The 17,134-nt window shown below is 52.1% G+C and overlaps 6 protein-coding genes across 6 annotated transcripts; 4 read left to right on the forward strand and 2 right to left on the reverse strand.

The window, feature by feature from the left end:
• Positions 1-134: 134 nt before the first annotated feature.
• On the forward strand, positions 135-4,367 carry Z520_05854 (uncharacterized protein; the record flags this gene model as incomplete). The annotated part of the gene is made up of 1 exon (XM_016776357.1): positions 135-4,367. The coding sequence occupies one exon, from the start codon at positions 135-137 to the stop codon at positions 4,365-4,367; it is 4,233 nt and encodes a 1,410-aa protein (XP_016632676.1).
• Positions 4,368-6,197: 1,830 nt separating this feature from the next.
• Positions 6,198-7,780, forward strand: Z520_05855 (uncharacterized protein; the record flags this gene model as incomplete). Its single annotated transcript, XM_016776358.1, has 3 exons — positions 6,198-6,242; positions 6,365-6,741; positions 6,826-7,780. 3 exons carry the CDS (start codon positions 6,198-6,200, stop codon positions 7,778-7,780), a joined length of 1,377 nt encoding a protein of 458 aa, XP_016632677.1.
• A 541-nt stretch (positions 7,781-8,321) lies between these two features.
• On the reverse strand, positions 8,322-9,326 carry Z520_05856 (uncharacterized protein; the record flags this gene model as incomplete). Its single annotated transcript, XM_016776359.1, has 1 exon — positions 8,322-9,326. One exon carries the CDS (start codon positions 9,324-9,326, stop codon positions 8,322-8,324), a length of 1,005 nt encoding a protein of 334 aa, XP_016632678.1.
• A 1,435-nt stretch (positions 9,327-10,761) lies between these two features.
• On the reverse strand, positions 10,762-11,801 carry Z520_05857 (uncharacterized protein; the record flags this gene model as incomplete). Its single annotated transcript, XM_016776360.1, has 2 exons — positions 10,762-11,051; positions 11,159-11,801. 2 exons carry the CDS (start codon positions 11,799-11,801, stop codon positions 10,762-10,764), a joined length of 933 nt encoding a protein of 310 aa, XP_016632679.1.
• Positions 11,802-12,346: 545 nt separating this feature from the next.
• On the forward strand, positions 12,347-13,507 carry Z520_05858 (uncharacterized protein; the record flags this gene model as incomplete). The annotated part of the gene is made up of 3 exons (XM_016776361.1): positions 12,347-12,687; positions 12,793-13,108; positions 13,163-13,507. The coding sequence occupies 3 exons, from the start codon at positions 12,347-12,349 to the stop codon at positions 13,505-13,507; spliced, it is 1,002 nt and encodes a 333-aa protein (XP_016632680.1).
• A 944-nt stretch (positions 13,508-14,451) lies between these two features.
• Positions 14,452-16,668, forward strand: Z520_05859 (uncharacterized protein; the record flags this gene model as incomplete). Its single annotated transcript, XM_016776362.1, has 5 exons — positions 14,452-14,658; positions 14,715-14,851; positions 14,905-15,036; positions 15,097-15,688; positions 15,739-16,668. 5 exons carry the CDS (start codon positions 14,452-14,454, stop codon positions 16,666-16,668), a joined length of 1,998 nt encoding a protein of 665 aa, XP_016632681.1.
• Between the last annotated feature and the right edge of the window lie 466 nt (positions 16,669-17,134).

Genomic DNA, 17,134 nt, shown 5'->3' on the forward strand with positions numbered 1-17,134 from the left:
GTAGGACATCCTCGTTCTCTCCTGCACATCTACGACCAGCGCTCTCGCATGTAAAATCCAGGGAGTGGCGGCCTGGTATAATCTCTCTTCACCGATATCAACAACCCTCGTTTGGTTCTGCACCCACCGCCACCATGGGTGTTCCCAAATTCTTTCGATGGCTCAGCGAGCGATACCCTGCAATATCACAGCTGATTGCCGAGAACCGCATCCCGGAATTTGACTGTCTTTACCTCGACATGAATGGCATCATTCACAATTGTACCCACAAGGACTCTGACTCCCCATCTTTCCGGATGACCGAGGACAAAATGTTTATTGCCATCTTCAACTACATAGAGCATCTTTTTGGCAAAATTAAACCCAAAAAGCTGTTCTTCATGGCTGTTGATGGAGTGGCGCCCCGCGCCAAGATGAACCAGCAGCGCTCACGCCGTTTTCGCACCGCTCTCGACGCAGAAAAGGCTCGTGAAAAAGCCATCAGAGAAGGCGTGGAGTTGCCCAAAGAAGATCCCTTTGACAGCAATTGTATTACTCCCGGCACGGAATTCATGGCAAGGCTTACCAAGCAACTCAAATATTTCATCAGTAAGAAGGTCTCTGAAGATGTCGACTGGCAAGGAGTCGAGGTCGTGCTATCTGGTCACGAAGTCCCTGGGGAAGGAGAACACAAGATCATGGAATACATCCGACAAGCCAAAGCGCAACCTGGCTATGACCCCAATGTGCGTCACTGTCTCTACGGACTGGATGCTGATTTGATCATGCTGGGTCTTCTCAGCCACGACCCTCACTTCTGTTTGCTTCGCGAGGAGGTCACTTTCGGGAGACAGTCGCAGAAGAAATCCAAGGAATTGGAGCATCAGAACTTCTACCTTATGCATCTTTGCATTGTCAGAGAATACCTGGAGCTGGAATTTCAAGATCTCAAGCACGAGGGCACGCTTGATTTTGATTATGATATGGAACGAATCATTGACGACTTCATCTTGATGGCCTTCTTTGTCGGAAACGATTTCTTACCCAACTTGCCCAATCTGCATATCAACGAGGGGGCGCTGGCGCTTATGTTTCAAAAATACAAAATGATACTCCCAAAATTGGGCGGTTACATCAACGAGTATGGTGTGATCAATATGAAGCGTCTCGAAGTCCTTTTGAATGAGTTGGCGGAGGTGGAGAATCGTTTCTTTGAGGCAGAATATGCTGGGGCCAAATGGATCGACGCGAAGCGGAACGGACAAAATGCAGACGAGCCACTGACGACTTCCCGTGGTCCTATCAGGGTCTCCCCTGAACAAAAGCAACTCTTCAAACAGGTGAAGAAGTACTTTGTGTCACCCGTCAACAAGGACCCTGCAACAAAGCAGCCATTGAATCTCCCTTCCACTCTTCCAGCACGGGATCGTAAATTTGTGCAGCAACTCGCGACCGACTTGAATCTGCAGTGGTCAACCAAAGAAGACGGCGACGGCAACCGCTTCATTCAGTTGGAATTCCCAGCCAAGGGGGAACAGGCCGAATCGGACGAGGAAGATGAAGAGTCGGAACTAGCCATAATGCGGGTCTTGAAGCGATATGAGAATGCAAAAGTCGAGGAGAGTACCGACGAACAAGCCCAACAAGACATGCAGAAAAAGTATGACCAAAAGTTCCAGGAATGGAAAGATCAATACTACAAGGATAAGTTTGGCTGGGGCCTTGAGAATGAAGAGGAGTTAAGAAAATTGGCGGAGAACTACGTGCAAGGTCTGCAGTGGGTCCTTTTCTACTATTATCGCGGCGTCGCTTCGTGGCCTTGGTTTTATCAATACCACTATTCACCAATGATCTCGGACGTCAAGAGAGGCCTGGGCGCGGACGTGAACTTCCAACTAGGTCAACCGTTCCGGCCGTTTCAGCAGCTGATGGGCGTTCTTCCGGATCGCAGCAAGAAAATTGTTCCAGAGGTTTACCATGACTTGATGACATCTAAAGATTCACCCATTATCGACTTCTATCCGCGAGATTTTGAACTCGACATGAACGGCAAGAAACAGGAATGGGAAGCTGTCGTCAAGATCCCGTTCATTGATGAGCGGCGGCTTCTCGATGCTATGGCTACTAAAGATGGTTTGCTGACTGAGGACGAACGGCTGCGCAATGATTTTGGGGTCAGTTTGAAATTCACTTATTCCCCAGAGGTCGACTACCCGTATCCTTCCTCGCTTGTCGGAATCTTCCCAGATCTACCGCACTGTCATTGCATCCAAAATGAATTCGAACTTCCTACCATGGATGGCCTGGAGCCGTATGTGGGTCTGGTGGAGGGTGTCAAAATTGGCGCCGCAGCTTTGGCTGGCTTCCCGAGTTTGAAGACCTTGCCGTTCACGGGCTCGCTGGGATTTCACGGCGTCAATGTCTTCCAGCAAGACAGTCGAAATGAGAGCATGATCATCACCCTGTCGGACACCGAGGCGCGAACCAGAGTGGAATACGCCAAAGTTCTTTTGAATAGGCGTGTCTATGTCGGATATCCCTTCTTACAAGAAGCGAAGATTGTCAAGGTTTCAGACGAGCTTTTCGACTACGTCATGGCGGATGACGGAGAAAGCGTGCCTCACCATATCAAGGCGATTGAGCATTCTGGAAACGAGATCGACCACTTCCGGAAGAAGGCCGATAGAATCGAGAAATACTACAGTAAGAGACTTGGAATGTTGATCGGCGAGGTTGAATCTCTGGTTCAAGTTGACATGCTCAAGGGGCTCAAGAAACTGGACGATGGATCGACCGTCAAGGAATTTGCCGAGCTTCCAGGTCTGGACACTGTCCATGCGACACAGCTGGTAGTCGAAAACGTGATCAGCGAAGACGTCCGTTTCATCGAGCAAGCAGCGCTGCCCATTGAAGAAGAGTTCCCAGATGGTACTAATGCCTTCTTCCTCGGTGACTACGCTTACGGACGCCCTGTCAGTGTTATTGGCCATGAGAACGGCAAGGCCAAATGCATGATTGCACTCTCGAAAGCACGCCAGGTGGAATTTGGGCGAGAGATTGCCCGTCAAGCAGAAAGGCTGTCACCATATACGCCTTCATACCAGGTGGCTCAGAGTCTTAACCTAAATCCACTCGCATTGGCAAAGATCACCTCGTCATTCTCCATCACGGTGGACGGTACAAGAGTGAATCTAGGGCTTAATCTCAAGTTCGAGGCCAAAAAGCTCAAAGTTCTTGGCTATTCGAGGAAAGGCGCGAGTGGATGGGAGTTCAGTCGGGCAGCCATTGAACTGATCCAGCAGTACATGATTAGATTTCCGCAGTTCATTGCCGGCATCCACAGGAACCCGCAAGGTGACATGTTACCCGCGACAGCGTACTTTCCTGGCAACGAAGAGCAGGCTAAAGCAAAAGTCAAAGAGATCCAAGCATGGTTGAAGGAGATTGAGTCAAAGAGCTTTGAGAAGGTCCCACTCGAAGCCGAGCAGTTGGATTCGGAGATTGTGAAGCGGATTGAGCAAGCTGCGGATGAAGCTCTTCGGACCGAACCCCCTCCGTACAACAAAACTATTGGGGGAGTGCCTCGTAATGGACTTCTCAAACCCTCGGATGCGCAATGGCGGCTTGGAAATCAAAGATTTAGTCTCGGAGACAGGGTGATTTACGTGGCTGACTCGGGCAAAGTTCCGATTGCGTCCAAAGGGACCGTTGTTGGTCTGACTCAAACTACGAGGGAAACTTGGCTTGATGTGGTCTTCGATGTTTCTTTTATGAGTGGGACGTCGTTGGGAGACCGCTGCTCACCATTCCGAGGATCCACCGTACCGACATGGTCTGTTTTGAATCTCAGCAATCGACAAGTACTCGCTTCGTCGAAAGCAAGCGCGAATCGACAGACCAACGGGACGGCGCAGTCTCCGCTCACCGTCCCGGGTTATGGCCAACAGGGTCAATTACGTCCAGCAGGGACGCCTCCAGCATTGAGAGGTACATGGCGTGGAGCTGTATCTGGACATCCATCTGGTGGACGAGGGCAAATGAACGGCACGCCGGGACGGGGCCAAATGAACGGGACGTCAATGCCAATTCGGAACGTGTCGGGCTCACCTGCCAACGGTCACCGGGGCAATGCGACAAATGGTCATTATGGTCGTGGTGACCGCGCATCGATGGGCCATGTCAGTGCTCGAGGAGGGTACACGATCGTTGACCGAGGGGATGCTCAGGCGGGTGTTGTTCAGCACAATCCTAATTTCCGGCCCAAGTCGCAGAACAATGTGCCTCCACCTCCCAGCTTGAACCACCCTCCCACGCCACGAGGTCGTGGTCGAGGACGAGGCGGATCGTCCAGAGGAGGACGAGGTGCAACGCCGCGGGGAGGATCATGAGTTGATAGTGCCTATCAGTCTGCAAATCTGTATGATTAGCGAAGGTTTCCCAGCCTTGGACAGATGTATGGGTTTGTCTTCAAGAGCATGTGGTGACCCAAGGTTGGGGCCGCACGAGATATTAGTGAGTAAAGGGTTTCAGTCACGCGGAGGAAGCCGATGTTATCGCTCCAGCTGAATGCACCGGTTCAGCTGGAGTCGAGGGCGACTGGATCCTCCCGAGCAAGGCTAGCAATCCTTGCAAGCTCGTTATGCAGCAAAGAGCCCCGCAGTTCGAGCGCCCAGCACCCCTCCAGTCGATCAAACAAACTGCCACATGCTTGAATGGAAAACCGTTCAGAATACGAGGTTGCGGAAACGATCGACATGAGAAGCGCGGCGCGCCCGAAGAACGGCCATAGATACGAATTTCGGAACGATGGCATCGATTGCAACCAAGTACCACGATGGCCAGTTCGTCCCAACACTGTCTCCTCTGTTTCCCTCTCTTTCTCCAAGTTTTCTGTGTTGCCCTGGATGATTGTTCAAGTCCGACGCTTGCGCAATAGAAGATGCACGTCATCTGGTGGGCCGTTTTGCCTTACTAACTACTACTAAGTACCTAGGTAGGGACTGAGTACGGAGTATTACGAGCTATGAGTTTCCTGTTACGGCTTTCGCGACTTGAAAAGGCCCCGCCTTGTGCTTATGTGCTTCGCCGAGGGCATCGTCGTCAAGGTTCACACTCACCCGAACTCCTCGAACTCGGGCTGCATATCTCCCGTCCCTAGGACAGGGTAACCCCCTCTTTCCCGGTGGCTCTTGTTCAAGCTGATTTGATGCAGTTGTTGCGTTCCTGGCTGCCTCTCCACGCCAGGCTGTGGCACCACGTCAGATCTGTTCGTCAAACCCCTCGACCGAGTGCCTGCTACCCCCACGCTATCCACCGTCAGACACGTTTTCTGGCCGGCGGGCTATGTTTCCAACATCAAAGTTGATACCACCATCCCCACAATCTCAATCCACGATGAAATTCTGCCGTGCTACCACCAGACCATTGCCGAAGGGACCTTACTGCATGCTCTTCCGAGATACAACACATGACCCCAAGCTTCGACGTTGATAGACCCTGTTGAAACCGGGCGACTCCATCTGTGGCCGGCTAGCATTGGTTGGGGTGCGGAGAGCAGGTTCCGACGCATGAACCATGCTGTGTGACTCTATTATCAGCTCCCAAGACTCACAGAAATCCATGATACAGATCACCAAACCCATTGACATTGAAGACGTTCCCATCTCTCCCACATTTGTTATCTCATGAGACCTAGTCAAGTATTGGGCTCCGCAACAATTCCTTTACCAATCAGCTTAATGCAGCGGTCCAGTCGAGGATCCCGCTTTCTTGCACTGACAGACGTCTCCATTTCTCTCATCATCTGACTTTGTGGATATCTCTTTTTTCCCTATTCTGCCTCTTTTCTCCGTCGAGCCCTAGGTCCAATCTCAACAATTCTTTGGCAGACGATTCATCATGGAGATTGTAATTAAGACTTTCTATCGACCTCTCTCGATTGTCAAGTGAGGTCCTATTCGCGACTGGCTCTGGCCAAGGCAACCCAAAGCCAACACGAAGTTTCCTTATTTATTTCTTCCTTCTCCAGGTCCAAGAAGGGACATTGAATCCTGAACAGAGTTCCGGAAAAAGGCTACGCGGCTTCGAGTCTCCATTGGAACCGGCACCAAACAGAACAAGGAGCGAGCCTGATACTTTGTCCGGCCGCCTTGAGGCTGTAACCATCGTTTTCTTTCTCCCAGAAGTCACATAATGCTAGAGTCTAGACGACATCAAACATGACGGACTCGATGAACCTAATCTCTGCGCAGATATCATTCTTGGTGAGTCGTTCCGGCTACTGTCCCGGTCATACATGATAAAGATGCAGCAAGCATCAGACCCTGCCTTACCTCGCTGAGGACCAACCTTTTCCGAAATCTACATCCGCTTATTATTCTCCTAGGAAGCACATCTCGCTCTGATCCACATCCCCATTGAACTATACGCCTTATCTCTGCAGCCTATTCTCCGGCTCCTGTTTGGGGAAGACCACGACGAAGACGCCGCAAGAATCTCTTGGACCAACCACCATGACTTTCTCAACATTTCCATCACTGCCATCGAATGCTCCATCATATGCTCGCGACATCTTGCAGAGCGATTCATGCGCCCGATCGCCGAGGTTCTCAACAGACTCTACGCCAACAACAAGAAGGGGAAGTCGAAGGGGGAGATCCAAATCGGCAACGAAGACTATACAGTAATTCAAGTCGACGGACAAGGCCTGGATGCTGGTCAGAGGGTGCTGGAACTGACGTCGCCATTAGCAATGGCCGGAATGTAGGGCTCCCCTCGATCGTCTCTTTTTCGTTCTTGTGATGTTTGGAAAACTGATCCGATGCCCATGATTCGAACGCTTTACAGAAGCATTTTCTTTATCACGACCTATTTCTCCGACTACATTCTCGTTCCCTTCCGGTCGCGGGGTACCGTCACCAGAGCCCTTCAACAGCGCGGGTTCGTCTTCTCCAAGACCGCCGACGCCTTCGTGTCGCAACTTTCGCCACAATCTCCCACTTTGCTGCAGGGCGGCGGCGTGAGACCACCACCCTCACCGTTCTACGACAACTCGGCTCCGACCACCCCGCCGGCCAAGGACATCCCTGAACTCCAGCTCCGTACGTTCAGGAAGCTCAAGCGGAACAACATCAGCCCGTTCGTGGACGGTAGCATCCGTCTCGCAAATTGCGCCGGCAGCCGCGAGTACAACCAGGCCAGCGAGGAGCGTCTCAAGAACGATCTCCTCCAGGTCCTGCTCGCCACGGCGGCGCCCACGGGCACAGGCACGTCGACCTCGAGACAGCAGCCGGCTGCCACGATTTCGCCAACTACTGGGCTGGGCCTGGGCACTACGAGTAGTCCGACACCCACCACAGAGGCGCAACCGCCGACGGCAGCCGAACTCGACTTTGGGGCCAAATTCCTCTCCCTGACCATCACGTCGGGCGAGCCCATCTCAATCCTCCTGGAGCACAGACTGCTCGACCGCCTAGGCCATTCACTTCTGGGCGCCAAGTCGGCCGACGACGCTCTGATCCCCATCACGCTCGACCTGCGCGACCTCCCGCTCGACGCCACGGGCATTGTCTGCGGCGTGGCCGGGCGGCTGGCCCAAGGAAGCACCGATCTTCCCGACGACGAGGTCGTTTTCGCCGAGACGGCCGAGACTCACGCCCCCGCTAACGACGAGCCCGTCGAGATCTCCTTCCTCAGCACCGCCCGCGCTGGCACCGTCATTGTCCGCGCTTCGCAGCTCGAGAAGGCCCTCGAGGCCCTCGACTATGGCATGAAGAGGGTCGGGGATGCGGATCGACCGTGAGCGAGCGTGCGAGCATGGATCGAAATAACACCGCAAGTCCGCGCTTTTAACTGAGCTAATAATCAGAGCCCACGAGGAGGGAAAGGCCCCACGACTATTGCCACTTCCCCCATCGTCGCTACGTACGGCTCTTATCTACATGCATCATATTGGGGGAGACGAAAGAATACCTACCTAATCAGGCATTGCATTAAGGACAGAGAAGGAATGGGACGGGACGGGACAAAAGGGGCAGGAGACTGGACCGCCTCACGCCGCAATCCAGTGGACGCGGGCATGTGGTATTAGCGCAATTGAGGTATCTTCGAGAAGAACGACAAGATGGGGGAAAAGTTATATGCATCTTTTTTTGTCTCTTTAATCTAGTTCTCTTTATATATGCCACCCATCGTTTTGGATGTCGTTGGGATCAAAAATAGGGTGGTTTTTTTGAATAAGAAGAAGAAGGAAAAAACGATGAAAACCAACACTAAGAAAAAGACTGAATGCTTGAAAGCTACGAGGTCGTATATACCGCAACACCCGTATTCCATCCGTATTTTCATCCAGCGCCGTAGATCTTGACGACGCCATCTGCGCCTCCCCCGGCCCAGAGACTCTGTCGGGCCTGCGCCTGGCTGCCTTCTCTCCATCTCACGACGCTCACGACGCGGCCAGAGTCGCTGACTTGAACTCTCCCGGCGCTCTTGCCAGAGAGGACATCCCAGGCGCGCACAATACCGTCGCTCTCGCTCCCACTCAGCACCATGGCCTCGTTGGCGCCGAGACAGCTCCTCAACCGGAGACCCTCATTCTTGTACCCTTCCCTGGCATCCTCGGGTGGGAAGGCCCTCAGACACGTCCCGTCCCCGCGATCCATCAGTCGGATCCTTCCGTCGAGACACCCCACAAGGATCGTTTTCGCGTCTCGCGAGACATCCAGACTGGTCACGCTTCCTGGCATCACGTCCACGGCCACTTTGCCGGTGCGAATATCGTAGGACCGTACCCTGCCGTCTATACTCCCTGCGACTAATTCATGTCCGTTCCCGGGCACCACGACACTCGAGATGCCGTCTTTGGCCTCTTCGAGGACCATGAGTGGCCGTGCATCCCGGCTCTTGACATCCCACAGTCTCACGCTCGTGTCATCACTCCCGCTCGCGAGCACGCTGTCCCCGTCCCCCGCGAACGCCACGCATGTGATCCGACTGGTGTGCCCCTGTGTGGTATTGTTCCCGAATCTCCTCAGCGTGCCATCCGCGGCCTGCACGTCCCACAAAAACACGGCGCGGTCGCCGCCGACCGATGCAAAGGTCTGGTTGTCCTGTGCGCAGGCGATGTCGAGAATGGGGTAGCCGTGGGCGGAGTACTTCTGGATCGGTACGGAGGAAGGGTTCTCTGGCTTGGACGGCTCGGTGCGGGTCAGTTGGACTTGTCTGTCTGAGCTGCCGGTGAGGACGTAGGTGCCGCCGAGAGAGGAGAATGTGATGGCGTTAATTGGGCCTGTGTGCGAGGAGATGTGGTTCACCAGGACAGAGGGCAGTTTAGGTGGTGGAGGACTCATGACAGCGCTGGCGGTATGGGACGATGCTCTAGGTTATGGCAATGCATGCAGGACATTCTTTGGTGGTTGATGGTATGAGAGAATCGATGAGAGAGTGACAATGGAAGAAGACCTTACCGTCAATGAAGGCATTATTTACGTCGTCTACAGCGCTGTAGGTTGTCGAGGGGTCGAAGGGTCGAATGCAGCAGGTAGGATGGAAAGTAGACCATGGATGCAGTCGTCCTGACCAAAAGCGTACGCTGTGCTTCTGCCTTTGCATACAGGTACCTAGGGATCTGTGTCACTAATAATTCCCTTAGCAATTGGCAAGTCACTGGGAAAACAGGCACCAGCGACTCCAGTAGCTCTTGGCGGAGACTAAACTCCTTTAGTGCCAGACTAGTACTACCTAGAAAAAATCATGTGTCTTGGCATCAACCACCAAATCCCCCGGCTATATAAACCTCGACCTCTCTCCCACCTTTTGATTTTTTTCTTCTTTTCCTTTCCTCAGCTCTCTTTGCCAACTGGCTTAGATCAAGTGTAGTATCTGTTCTTTTCAGTTTAATCTCTGAAATGTCACTACGGTGACAAACATTGATTAAATTTATTTTTGCACCTCGCTTGAGTCTCTCTGTGCTTGCACAGAGGTCTCTTGCACCGTGTCCGAGGCCTTACACTGCCGCCTTGTGACGCGAAAACAACACTTTTCATCATGGACTGTCTTTTGCCTTGTGCAAAGCCTTGGAGAAGAGTTTTGATCTGTCGTGTGCCAGCAGAGGCTGAGCGTTCCCCAAGTGATGAGAGGCAGGCTGTTGAATTGCCTCCCTCGCTCCACCGCTCCTTGAGTGTCGCCGCCACTGGATCTGGCGAGACTGCTGCCTGCTGGCAATGAGGCGGAATTCACAATTGACATGCGCATTCTTCGATTCCGCGAAGCAGGATTTGTCGAGGTCTTTTGATTCCACAACGACATGATGAAGAGAGAACTCGATCCCTCCCTCCAGTACTCTCCTCGTACATTATCGTCGCGATCAAACAACGCCACTCGTCCCCCATGTTGGCACCCGACGAGCGTCGAAAGATCACCTTGTCTCTTCATCACCTTCCAAGTGGCCTTCTCTTAAGGCAAGATCCATAAGCCAATCCCCCGAGGGGAAACTCTTAGAGGCTAACAAGCTTATATGGCGCCCATCGTCTCCCGCAGTTCAGCTTCGAACATCGATCTTATGAATTATTGTCATCATTTGATATCCAATCAAGATGGAGAGTGGAAGAAAGAGGTGGACCGGGCAAGACGATGAGTTTCCAGAACCCATAGTGGCATTCAAAAGGGACTGTGAGCCTTTCGACACTCTACAACCAGCGAACCTGGATGCTCCTCTGGGAGGACACAATACTACAATAGTCCTCGCGTCTATACACCTGGCGCTCCTAAGCCAGCAGAACTGTATTACTGGCTCACTCTCTCAAAAACAGCTTGCAAGTCCAGCGCTGGATCCTCGTTGTCGACGACTCCGAGAACTGTCGTCGGCTTCTTGTACCCGAGAAGCGAGAGCATCTTGTCACTCATGGCGAGCACTTTGCTCCTCGGCACTGCCAGAAATTGGTTCTCTTCCGTCCGCAAGTTTCCCCTGATGAAAAACAGACCGTGGATCTTGCGCACTTCGTTGGGCACAGAATTATGGCCGCCCCCGTGGTAGCAGGAAGCGAGGAATATCAGCGCGGAGCCCGGTTCCATTTCTTACATTATGCGAACTCTCCATCAGCATGTGGTCTCGTTTCAAGGACATGGCGGGTGGGCTCAGAAATCCTGTGGTGTTTTGTGTTGCAGGAGAATGATTACTCACCGGCAAAGCAGACTTCATCCGTCCGTGGGCGTCGAGTGTCGTCCCATTTGTGAGACCCCGGGACAAACATGGTGGCACCGTTTTGGCGAGTCGTCCTGGATCCAGCGATCAGACATCCAAACTGGCTGGCCTTTTTGAGGTCGAATGTCCCTCCGTGTCGGATTCCGTGCACGTTGTCGTCTCTGTGCAGCCTTTGTCGGGTCGCACCGTGGCCGATGTAAAGTGTGATGCTGATGCTCAACAGCGGGTCGATAATGTTCTCTTCTATAATGTCCTCGCGGATTACCTTGAACTTCTCCTGCAGGATGGAAGTCCGCAACTCCTCCAGCACGGGGGATTCGCATATTTTGGCGACGGTCGGGGACTTGCCAACGAGTCCCGGGACGGCTAGCGTTTCCTTGGGGATAATGTGCAGTGCGCTCTTCTCTGTCGACCGAGTCTGTGCTCGATGGGCTTCGACGTCGCGATCGATGGCGGCAAGGTCTTCGGCCGTTGCAAATTCAGTCAGAATCACGCCACCGTCCCGTTCGATTATCCTAAGTATCTCCTCTATCGGTGCGCTGGCTGATATTGAAGCAATGGAGGTAGATGGCCTGTATGATTCATCAATGGGCTCGGGAGTCCCAAACATTGAGATTCCCATTTTGACTTGTTCAAGAGATATCTTCTCGATGGGCTTTCACCACCGACCAGAGGAAATACTAAGTAGTTCTAGGGACAATGTTTTCCGTTAAAGAGCAACTTCTCTACCGAAGAAGTTACAGCGGAATCAAGGGGTTTGCGGATCAAGCACGGCACAGAGGGTGTGAGAGTCTTCTTTCGTACCCAACCAGAGGCTCCTCCAGGGCGTGGGACTTAGTTTCCTCTTTCGTTCTCGTTACGGGGATGTGCGTCTCTCTCGACCGCCAATCCAGAGAAGGCCGGCGGGGCGGTAGAGACTTGATTGCTGCAATAGGAATGCTCTCACGATAATTTCAAACCGTGGAAGCGATGGGCAGCGAGGACGGTCCGATAACCAGTTCTGTCCATGTCACAGTTGAGATATCAATATCTCTTATCAGCCCGTTAAGGGAATGCTAAGTTCGAATTAACAATTGTACAAATTATAACTGCTGTCTTCGAATTTGGATTCATATCAGATAGAGACTGAAATAAGCTGTACTACATACTACTTATCGCCAGGAAGCAATGGCCATGGCGCAGGTCGTTGTGCCTCCTGTAGTACATACCTCTAAGATCAGGCCTATCATCAGCAATCAACTTCGCCATGCTAGCACAAGACCACGCACAACCTTTGATCCTGAGAAGCATTTGGTGTATCGCGAAGACCCCAAGGTGTTGATGTTGAAAGACATCGGGCTTTCCGAGAGTGTGGGCATCTCGCCAGTTGCCATTTCCGAGCCTTTTCCTCTCTTCAGCGAAGAAGCCATAAGCCATATGAGGGACGAGAGTTTCACAAATGAAGTCTGGGACAACTGTCTGTACAGCACCGATTTCGCCGGGTGCCAGCTCAGGGGCCACTGTCCGAAGTAAGAGACCTTTCTTTTCTCCTTTCGGTCGTGACCAATATCTCCGGAGAGTTGGGGCTGGCGCTTGTAAGACTGTACCCTTGACTAAATTTTTGTGCTCGCAAGGTATGCCCCGTTCATGTACGATGCCTGGAAAAATCCCAAGACACTGTCCATTGTGTCCAAAATTGCTGGCATTGACTTGGTGCCCGCCATTGATATCGAGGTCGGAAACATCAACGTCTCTGTCCAGGATCCTCTGAAAGGCTTCCAGAAGCAAGAGAATCAATCCGACGACGACATCCCAGTCACAAAATGGCATGTGGACAGTTACCCGTTCGTGTGTGTCGTCATGATGAGCGACGCTTCCCACATGGTCGGGGGAGAAACGGCCATCAAGACCGGTGCTGGAGAGATCATCAAAGTTCGCGGACCACAGATGGTGAGCGTGTAGTCGTTCGTAAATCTGGGTGAGGTCTCGCTCACAAGACAACAGGGCAGTGGCGTGGTCCTCCAAGGCAGGCACATCACTCACCAGGCATTGGGCGCACTGGGAGGATCTGAGCGCATCACCATGGTGACGGCCTTTCGTCCCAGGGACGCCCTCATTCCAGACTCCTCGGTTCTCACCACCATCAGACCAATCACAAATTTGTCAGACCTTTACTTCCAGTGGACTGAATACCGGGTCGAGGTCCTGCAAGAACGCCTACGCTTGATGCTGGAAGTCCTAAGGGAGCAGCATCGTGCCGATGAACAGACAGATGCTGCCAAGATCAAGGAGTTTCTCCAGCAGCAGGTGGACTGGCTTTCCATCACAGACAGAGAAATTGTCCTATAGTAGCCAGCCGTTCACATGTGCTGTTGGCGTTTTAGAAGCAAATAGACGTCGAGGTGTAGGTGCTTCGTAGCGTACCTCTGGGACTAGGGGTTGGAGGAGAACAGGAATAGAGGCGTCTTTGCAGTGACAGCGCCAGTCATGTCCCTGGCTCACCAAGCACAACGTATGCTCTCTCTGTTCGACCTGCGAGGAATGATAATGTTCAACACAACGAAGGACAATTACCTGCCACGAAGCATGATCCAACACCTACCAAGTACAAGGTACATGCTCGAGATGGAGCTAAGGGCTTCGAAGCGCGGGGAACGAGTTTTTCAACCTTTGCGGTCTTGGAAGCCGTGGTCCGCTCTATCGACAGTAGAGAATACAGTGGATCAAGCGGACAGAGTAGGTCAATCATCTCACGTCATGCGCTTCTGCCTCATGCAGACGTCAATGGTCCTTGTTGACTTCGAGTTATACCGTGTTCTGTTATTTGTTGGAGGCCTTCGTCTGAAGGGTTTGTTTATTGCAGACTAATGAACGAAAACTACTGAACGAACCAGCCACACACGTACCAACCGAAAGTTGGGAAACAACCCTTTTGTTCCAGTTTGTTCCCACCGATGACGTCAATTAGAATGAAGCCCTCAACTGACCGAAACCCTCGGTGCGCTGGTTAGAACGAGCTGCGGCGTGGTAAAGGCCTTATAACCTGAAAAGCTAAGCCCACTGGGCATACAAATCGTCTCCTGCGTGTTAACAATGTACTCCTGTGCAAGAGTCTCTTGTCACATCTACTCTCCTAGAAACTAGACCACAAAGTCGACCACTGATTCAAGCCACGCTGGAAAAGCAAGTGGAGGCTTCTCAAGGTGTTCACAATGGAATTCAGGTACGAGCCCACCTAGCCAGACTCTTGAAATCGAGAACTTACAATAAGGCCAGGACAGATCACGACGAAAATGGCTCCCATTGGGCTGAAGTCATGTCCATGTCGGAGCGCATTAGACACCGTGCAATGCAGGTATGAGACGAGGTTCAAAGTCCGGAACTACAGGACGGGCCGGTTTTCAACATTGTCTTTGCTGACGCCGCATGTCAAGCAATTGTTAGATCTGTTTGAGAAATATAAAGATATAGATGGGTATCCTCCCTTGTGGGGAGACGAGGTAAGTTATCAACAGACAACACAGGGAGATGTAAGACTCAGGGAAGATGCCATCAGATCGAGTACCAACTCGTGGCATTTAACGACTCAAGTCAGCGGGCAAATCTGCTTCTCAAACAGGAGGAAGTGCTCAACAAGGTGGAGAGGTTGAACACGGATGTTAAGGATGCCACTCAAGCTGCAACGACTCCAAGGTATTGTTTACCCTTTCCTTTCTTCAAACGCTATTGAATCTCACGACAGCTAGTAAGAATCACATGACCGTGCCGGAATTCCAACCAGAATTTGGCAGTTTCATGGTTGAGGCTACGCCGGGAGAGCCTTACGACAGCAGCAGTATCAAGAGCTTGTTGAGTGTAGAAGCAGACATGCGAAAGCGGTGAGATCAGAGAGGATCCTTTCACAAGACTTGCATCAGTTGTTGATTTTGGCCTACTAGGAGGCGAATGATACAGACATGTCTTAGTCCAGACGAGGCGGTCGTCACCATGCCCGGTTTTCCACGCCTCGGTGCCCCAGGTCTGTACACTGAACCTGCACTACCGACTCACGGACTCTTGCTCCGATCGCAGTTCCTTCCAGATGGGTTGATCAGCACGCATGAACGATATGGTACAATTCATGATAACATGAACGAACGCCGTGCAGGGCGTCCGGCAAAGGTCAAGATTCCAATATACAGAGACAAGAACACGCCGTGGCCTTGGAAGGAGTCGCTTCAGTTTCCACACCGGAATGATGCTCAGGAGGACGATGCAAAACAGCATCATGACAATGGTGCAGAGAACTTTATATATGGCGATAGCATGGCGTTTGGACCGAGCTTCTGCGGGCTGCAGGTCACGGTTCAAGCGAAAAACCTTCGAGAGGCACGCTACCTGCATGATCAGTTATGTCCGCTTGGTCCCATCATGATGGCCTTATCGGCGGCATCACCATTTTTCCGGGGATTTCTCACTGATACCGACGTTCGATGGAATCAGGCGGCTTCAGCGGTGGACGATAGGACTACAAATGAGCTTCGTTCAAATGTAAGGTTTGCTGCAAAACCAAATCTGAGCTTTTACTGACTTCAAAGCAGACTATCAAACCATTTGGCTCGCATGCACGGTGGTCATCCACAGCAATGTACATATCCGACGACCCACGACTTCGAACGGTCTACAATCCCTCAGAAGTTAAAGCTGATTCGGCAATCAAGCGACATCTCGAGCAGCGAGGCAGCATGGATGCCCTCCTCGCTTCGCATTATGCCAACATTCTTACCCGCGATCCTATCGCCCTGACAAAGAATGAACTCAGAACATACGAGAGTCTCGACCTCTTTGAGATCCTCCATTCTGCAGTCTGGCCACACGTCGATTTTAAACTGCCTACCAAAAACGGTGCAGCAGGCTGGCGGGTCGAGTTTCGTCCCCTGGAAGTCCAATTGACCGATTTCGAAAACGCGGCTTTTGCGCTGTTCGTTGTCTCGCTCGCTCGCGCTATTTTGCATTATGACCTCAACCTCTACGTTCCAATCGAAAAAGTCGCAGAGAACATGGAGAGAGCACACACGCGCAACGCAGTCCGCGAGCAGAGGTTCTTTTTCCGTGTGAAGGTGGAGCGGACGGCATCAGACGAAGACCCAGAGGAAGAATATACCCTGATGACTATCGCTGAGATCATGAACGGATCTCCCAACTTACAAGACTCAAATGGCCAATCGTTTCCCGGTCTCCTCCCACTCGTGCAGTCCTACATTCTCGAGGTCTTTGGGAGCGTCCCCGAGGACGCGAGGCAGCGGATAGACAAGTACCTAGACATCATCCGGAAAAGGGCAACGGGAGAAGTGCTCACACCAGCGAGCTGGATGCGGCAATTTGTACAAAGGCACCGAGACTATCGCAAGGATAGCTTCGTTTCTGAGCGTGTCTGCTATGATTTGATGAAAGTCGTCAAGGCGCTGGGAGAAGGTCGTATTGATCCTGTAGAGTTGTTCTCTGTGGGCCCGAGGGCCGAGGACAAATAGTCGCGATATCCTTCGAGGGGCTGTTCAGACACCATGACAATGCTTCGTATGGCTCATCTGTTAGCCTTAATCCCTCGAGTCATCAGACCGAGTGCAGCACGTCGCCTCAATGGCGTGTGTTGTATTGCTATATATATACATTATCGTATCTTTGCGTCAGCATATGGTCGGAAAACCTGTCGCTGGCACGCTACTTAGAGGCTCAGCCAGGGGGGACCGCTCAGAGTCACTACCAAAATACCAGTATTATGGTTGACTTCCTGCTGGCAGTTGCAACTATAGCTGCAATGTGGGTCAGATTGGGGGCAGCTGTCGACAGAACAGGAGGAGGAAGCAAATCCTTAGAACTAGAGCCCAGACCACAACGAATGTGCAAGTAAATGAGCCTAGGATAGACAAAGGTAGGAAGTCCCTTTACAAATTAAGTAGTCCGCGCACAGATGTGACGGAAACTCTTTGTGTGTCC

Source organism: Fonsecaea multimorphosa (genome assembly GCF_000836435.1).
Source record: "Fonsecaea multimorphosa CBS 102226 unplaced genomic scaffold supercont1.10, whole genome shotgun sequence".
Taxonomy (NCBI): domain Eukaryota; kingdom Fungi; phylum Ascomycota; class Eurotiomycetes; order Chaetothyriales; family Herpotrichiellaceae; genus Fonsecaea; species Fonsecaea multimorphosa.